This window comes from Cyanistes caeruleus, chromosome 6 (assembly GCF_971803275.1).
Source record: "Cyanistes caeruleus chromosome 6, bCyaCae1.hap1.1, whole genome shotgun sequence".
Classification (NCBI taxonomy): Eukaryota; Metazoa; Chordata; class Aves; order Passeriformes; family Paridae; genus Cyanistes; species Cyanistes caeruleus.
Window position 1 is genome coordinate 45,688,009 of NC_141706.1, and position 7,172 is coordinate 45,695,180.

General features: G+C 48.9%; 1 protein-coding gene across 1 annotated transcript; it reads right to left on the reverse strand.

The window, feature by feature from the left end:
- Nucleotides 1-4,616: 4,616 nt before the first annotated feature.
- Nucleotides 4,617-6,871, reverse strand: ISCA2 (iron-sulfur cluster assembly 2). The gene is made up of 4 exons (XM_086895985.1): nt 6,318-6,871; nt 5,989-6,157; nt 5,746-5,861; nt 4,617-5,554 (listed from the first exon to the last, which is right to left on the reverse strand). The coding sequence occupies exons 1-4, from the start codon at nt 6,551-6,553 to the stop codon at nt 5,380-5,382; spliced, it is 696 nt and encodes a 231-aa protein (XP_086752111.1). The 5' UTR covers nt 6,554-6,871; the 3' UTR covers nt 4,617-5,379.
- Between the last annotated feature and the right edge of the window lie 301 nt (nt 6,872-7,172).

Genomic DNA, 7,172 nt, shown 5'->3' on the forward strand with positions numbered 1-7,172 from the left:
AGCTTCAGCTGACTCACACAATATTTCTGTCCACAGCTGGATACTAAACCAACCCAAAGTTCATGATCTACTGAGCTGTTTCCTGGGCAGGTATCTGCACAGATCAAAGCCAATTGCAGCCTAATCCTGGAAACCATGCAGAGCAAACATATTCCTTAGAACCCAGCAGGATCTGAACTGCATCATTAATCCTCTACATAGCCCCTAATGGCATTTGGTTCGAGGATTCATCCTCTTAAGAAAAAAGAAGAAAAAAAACCAAGAAAAAACCTAAAAAAATAAAAAAAAAAAAAAAGAAGAAAAAGGAAAGAGAAAAAGAAGGAAAAAAAAAAAAGAATCCAACAAAAAGCTTCCCAAACAGAAGTTTGATACAATACAGGTGGCTATAATTTATTCTTGCCAATGCTCTATGCCCTTCAACTGTGGTTCTTTATCCAGGCTGACTGACAGTTGTATCAAACACACCATTACACAAGGCTATCCCTTCCCCTACTGCCAGTCTCTCTGGCAGCTGCGGCCCATTCCAGAGCAGCATGCTGAGAGCTTTGGCTGGTGTGCATGAAAACAGGCAAAGAAAAGGGAGCATCAGAACACTGCACATGCTGCCACACTCTCTGATAATGAATTTGATGATGGTGTTTGCTAGTGGAGACAATTTTTTGGTTCAGTCCTTAAGTATGTGTTGTAGCAGCTCATCAGGAAATATAGCACACTTGCTCTGAACTTTTCTCTGAACTCCCAAGAGCAGCCCCATGGGAAGGGACCAGGGGGTCCTGGTTGATGGCAAGCTGAATCTGAGCCAGCAGTGCCCTGGCAGCCAGGAGGGCCAACCTGTCCTGGGGGGCATCAGGCACAGCATGGCCAGCCAGGCAAGGGAGGGGATTGTCCTGTGCTCTCTGCACTGGGGCAGCCTCAGCTCGAGTGTTGGGGGAGTTTTGGGTGCTACGATATAAGGATATAAAGCTATTGGAGAATGTCCAGAGGAGAGCAGTGAAGATGGTGAAGGAGCTGGAGGGGAAGCCGTATGAGGAGTGGCTGAGCTCACTCAGTTATGTTCAGCCTGGAGGAGACTGAGGGGAGACCTCACTGCAGTCACAACTTCCTTGTGAGGAGGAGTGGTGGACACTGATCTCTGTGGTGGTCAGTGACAGGACCCAAGGAAATGGCATAAAGTTGTGTCAGGGGAGGTTTAGGTTAGATATTAGGAAGAGATTCTTCACCTAGAGGGTGACTGGAACTGGATTAGGCTCCATGGGGAAATGATTACAGGACCAAGCCTGCCAGAGTTCGAGAAGCATTTGGACAATGCTCCCAGGTACATGTGACTCTTGGGGCTATCCTGTGTGGGCCAGAAGTAAGACTCAATGATCCTTGTGGGTCCCTTCCAACTCAGGGAATTATAATTCCTTAATACAATAAACTCCACTAACCAGTCCTGGCTTACGGTGTAAACTGTTCACAGTGTAAAAACTCAATTTTAAAAACTTTGGTTTTTTACTTGCAGCTGCCACCAGATGTTTGAAATGTTTGTAAGATTGAAAACAGTCTTGGTACAAGGCATGTGCCTTCATAGCGTGGGACACAGACAAGAGAAGCCTTCTTTCATGCACTTCTGCCTTCCCATTATTGCCTCCTCCACTGTTCAGTGATTCCTCCCCCAGGTGCTGGATTCAGACAAGCCCTTAAAGTGGCAAGAAATTACACTACTGTGTGGGAAAAGCAGAGGTCCCAGTGGGTGTCATCCAGAGGGTATTGGTTCCTCAACCTTTGTTATCTTCCTGACTCACCCAACAGCTCTGTACAGATGTATAATGACACAAGAGAAAGGTCTGAGATTAGTGAAATTTTGCAGATGAAAATCTGTGGGTGAGATGGACAGCTATTCCCCTAACATTTACCTTAGGTTGGCCACTGGTCCTATTGTAGCCACTTACCTCAAAATGCCCCTCGTAGTAAATGATACCACCCAGGGGCCCACCAACACAAGCATAGCACTCATGCATATCTCTAAACCATGAAAAAGAGGGGATAAAAAAGATCTCCTATTTCCCTACCACTGCCTGGCTTGAGGCCTTGAAATGGGGACTCCCAGTTCAATTCAGACTCTGAATCTAAAGAACAGAGCCAGTCACAGGCTGAGGATATGCTGGTCATCTACCAACAAGTCTCTACAGAGCTCCCAGAAACTGTAACCAAAGGGAGAATTTCTATTCCATCTTCTTCTACCTTCTTGTCAGTGACACTGATTGTGCCCTTTTCCCTTGAAGTTTCATCTTAAGGTTTCCATAAATATCTTTCTTGATCATTCATTCCTTGTCAGGTGGGTGAACTGAGAGAATCCTCCTTCTTTATGTGGGAGCAGAGAAAGATTTTCCACTGCAGTTTCTCATTTGGCATGAAGTGAAGACAGCACCTCCAGCTCCTTCAGCTTCTTATCAGTGGTTCACTACAAGGGCTCCCAACTATTCCCACACTGCAGACCTCCTGCAGATATGCCTTGGCAGCCCCTCATGTGCCAAGCAGCATCAAATCCCCTGTCTCATCTTCTGTGTTCTTCTCTTGGCACCACAAGTCTTGCCCCACAGGCTACAGTGTGATACCATCTTTGTCACCTATTCAGTGCACAAAACTTGACAGGTTAGGCTTTTTCAGTAGGAACCAATATCTAGCCTTTTCTGCTTACACAGCCAAAATAAACCAAGATCACCTTTGTACCCCTCTGTCAACAAGAGCCCCTTTGCTGACTTCCTAATATTGACAGAAGTTCTGATGTACTGACAGATTCTAAAGAACCAGGACAACTCAGGAGGTGACAGACAGCCCTTTGCACCCATTCCCTAATGGGAACTGGAAAACCAGTAGGTTTTGCCAATAGGTTACACCTTCTCCTGAGAAGCAGGACTAGGAAACCAAGACAACATGGTGGATGGGCTGGAACCTCTCCAGCTCCTAGCAGTTCCTCTGATCTAAAGACCACACTACAACAATACCATCCTGCCTTCAAAACAGACAGTTGCAAAGAAACTTTTGCTTTTGCTCAGGTCCTGCATGGAGCAAATCCAACCTCACCCCAGAATACCTGTGTATGTCCAGTGCAGTGAGTCCTGAGGAGTAAGGGGTCCACCTAGTGCAGTCAGAGCAGTACTGCCAGAACTGCAGGCAGAGCACATCACACCTGCGGGCTTCAGAGCAACGCTGCAAGTGACACTGGTGAGCACCAAAGCCTTATCCTCTGCATAGTCCCTTGGAGAGAGAGGCAGACCCTCTGGGAGGGGCAGCACTCCATGGGGACAGCACTTGCTCCATCTACTGCATCGGTACAGAGCAAGTGTAGGCAAGCGGAACCTGGCTAGGTTGAACAGACATGAGACACATTTAGCAAGAAGAGTAATCCAAAATGCAGCCTGCACGTTTACAGGGCCTGAGGGCTGGCTTTAGTCCAAGGTAGATGCCTGTTTGTTACCTCTCCAGCACTACCGCTGCACTTTTATTTCCCATAAAAGATCTCAAAAGAGACTTCCCATAAAAGACCTCAAAAGAGGGTCAGTCTGTGTGAAACGCATCAAGAATGGATCTTCCTGGTTCAGAAAGCAACTCCTCTGGCCTACTTATAGCTATTCCAGCTGAAAGAAATTGAGTTTATCTAATGTATTCTACCTACACAAGCTTTAAGTCTTACACTTTTCAAAGGCACTTCTGTCTGACATCATCTTCAAGATCTGGGAGCACAAAGGTAGGGTTAAAACACCCTGAAAGGGTTTAGACAAATCTTTCAACCACACTCTTTTAGTCTCTCTTACAAAATGTGACAGCTCTCTGATAGCAACATACCTAGGTAGATGTTGACTACAGGAAATAGAAAGGGCTAAACCGAAAGAGCCACTGCTCCACACCCTATCGATATGCATCCCTATGTGACAAAGAGCAGATCACCTACTAGGTCCTCTAACATCTGCTGATGAAACTGAAACTAGCTGGCTATCAGCTCTGAACACTAAATAGCCAAAACAGTGGTGAACACATGCACTACTAAATAATTTTAAAAGGTGTTTGGGAAGTTAACAAAAAATGCCTGTGGTCCTGAAAAGTTTGCCATAGGCAGATTCCCTTGAGACCAAAGTCATGCAGTGCTCCCACACTCACGTGAAACACTCAAGTCTTAAACAATTTGGTTATGATCAGATAGAATACAAAAGAGGGAATAAAAATAGCTTCCCCATCTCTCCTTTCATCCAGAAGCAGGTGAATCACTGACTTAAAAGACATCTACTGGCAGATAAAAAACTATAGAAAATGACTAATCGAAACGATGTTATTCTGGAAACTTCTAGACTTTCCATTCCATGGGAATCTTAGAAAGGAGTGGAGCTATTCCAGTCTTTCATCAAACCAGGCATGTTAGACAGAGACTAAATGGTAAACTTAGTTATGGAAAAGCTTCCCAGACAATTCTAAGTCAAAAGGACTTGCGAACCCTTAGGCAGTACTCCTGTTCTCCTCTGTTTCTATCACCTTAACCTCCCTTCCTGCTGGCAAGAGCAGGCAGCAACCACACTATGAAACCTGAGAGTCTGTATGACCTAAAATTCCAGATCAGGCTTAGGAACAGCCTAAAATAGCAGCAGAGCACAGAGAGGTGTGTATTTTATTTTTTTATATATATACAAGGTTTTTCTTCTTTTTATATATAAAAGACATAAGCTATTAATTCTTCCTACCTCAATTTTTTTGGTTTCACTTACGCTGAACAAGTAAAAACCATCATCCCAGGAATTTACAGCAAATCCATCATGGGCTCCTGAGACCAAGAGAATCCTGTTCATCAAGGAAAGAGAAAAGTATCTGGAAAAGCCCACTGTAAGCTGGGCAGTGAAGAGCCAGCAGTACATGTGAGAAAGATTCCAAGTCCCATTCGCTTGAAGACAAGGAATAAGCAACACTAACCTGAAAGAACCCAGATTTTACCCACATGTAAATGCACAAGCAATATCCATTAATTTCATAGACTTTTTTTAGTAAGAACTTTCAATAAACACACACACACAGATATATATATATACAGCCTTCTCTTGCAGAGACAGTTAAATAATTCCACATTCAGGAATGGGCAGGCCACTCAGCACCACATGGCCAGTGGTTCACAAGGCGCTGAAGATGCTCCTGTGTGCATGCTCATGGTTACTTCATCGTTCCTGAAGGGAAGGCCAAAAAGCCTTGGAGACAGGCTCAGTGCAAACATGCACACAGCTGCGATTATGTGTAACAGCTGTGTCACAGGGTAAGGGAGATGAGAGGGAGCAGCAGGGAAAAGAAAAAACATAAACCCTCTGGAGACTACCAAAAGTGTCTGCAAACAGTGTCCATCCGTGCTAAGTCCAGTCAGAATTTGACAGAGAAGGAAGTCCCACATGAGCAACCCTTCTCTGCCTGGGGGTTGCTCACCACCTGGAAGGAGCTTCGGATCAGCTCCTGGCTGAAATCCACCATGGATCCTTTCACAAAGGCCAGGCTGTCCACATCCACAACCACACGGGCACCACCTTGTTCAAACACTCTGCAAAAAAAGCAGCATATTTAACCATTAACTGTGCCAAAGACCTTACAGAGAAACACAACCTCAGCACATTCCTTATCTCACAGGCTTCTTGCCTTCAGTGCACGATACTATCATCTCATGAATACCCCTCCTGCCATTTTTGCCAAGAACAGTAACACCTGATGATCAAAACACCCCTTGATCCTTGCCTGTCATCAGGATTGATAACTGTGTCCAAGGAAAACTTGTACTGGAAGCCAGAGCAGCCACCTCCTTCCACCTGCAGCCTGAGAAACTCTGATCCTTCTGCGATCTCCAGGAGTCTCTACAAATAAATAAATAAAAGAAAGAGGATTAAAAGGCCTGCACTCAAACATCTCCTCTGCCTGACGGCAGGGCAGGCAGTGTGGAAACCCTTCCAGAGACACCAGACCCCCTCCCAGAGTCCGCACCTTCACGCAGCTCTCGCTGAGGAAGATCTGTCCTTCGCTGGGGCCACTCTCCGTGGGGCCCGGCTCGGAGAAGGACGACGCCCAGCGCAGCAGGGAGACAGTTGGGCGGGCAGGGCCCGCCGGGGGCCTCGGCAGCGCTCGGCCTGGGATCGGGGAAGCGAAGCACCGGCTGCCACGGGAAGAAGGGAGAAGGGGCGCCTCAGAAGGGTCCGCGCCCCAGGAGCGGGCAGCGAGCCCCGCCCCTGCAGCCACCACCCCTGCCGCGCAGCGGGGCCGCTCTGTGCCCCCGAGGGAGGGTCCAAGGGGCCGAGTGCCCAAGAGAACGGTACCTCGTCCGGCCGCCCAGCACCAACATCCACGAGCGCCGCAGCGCCGCCGGCGCCGCCATGCCAGCCCAGCCCCGCCCCGCCGCCATGGCGGAAGTGCGGCCGCGGCGGGCGGGAGCGGCCGCGCCCACAGCCGGGCGGCACCGGGCCGGCGGTGGCCGAGGCGGTGGCACCGGGGCCGGGCGTGGGCAGTGTTCGCCCTCGGCTTTGGTGAGCGCGTTACAGGCGCACAGAGGCATGAAACTGCTGTTCCCTCTTGGCGGTGTTTACAGCCATGAGGCAGCGAAGATTAATAAAATAAACAGCTGTCCGTCAGCGCATGCTTGTCCCGGGATTAGCTGTAAAGTTATCCTCAGCAGAACCCAGAGGAGAATCAAGGTGCCGCCGCAGGGGAGTTGGGTACGCTGAAGAGCAAACACGGTGCCAGGGATGAGGGGTTTTAGGGTTTCTCCCTGATCCCGGCTTTTCTGGTTTGCTCTCCTTTATGAGGTGGAGGCCAGTCTTCCTTCGTTGGAGTGCTTGGCCCGGCACTGCCGGCTGTGCTCAACCTCACACCCACACTGTTCCTCGATTCCCACCGCAGGAAGCTGGGACGGGGCCCCGGCCCCGGCAGGGCTCACCCGACTCCTGGCGGGCCCCTGAGGGCCCCCGGGGCACGCTGCCCTCCCCCGGTGGTGTAGGCTCCGGCTCATCGTCTGCCGTGTGACAGCGGCCTGGCCGGTCGGTCACGGATGGTCTCGTGGTTAAAAGAGCCTTTATCTCTTTGTTCCTCATGTGCTTCTGGGGGAGGAATCCTGTTCCTCAGCCCTAGCCAGGCCTGTGCAGAGTCATACAGTGACTGTGTGTGAGACTGGTGGA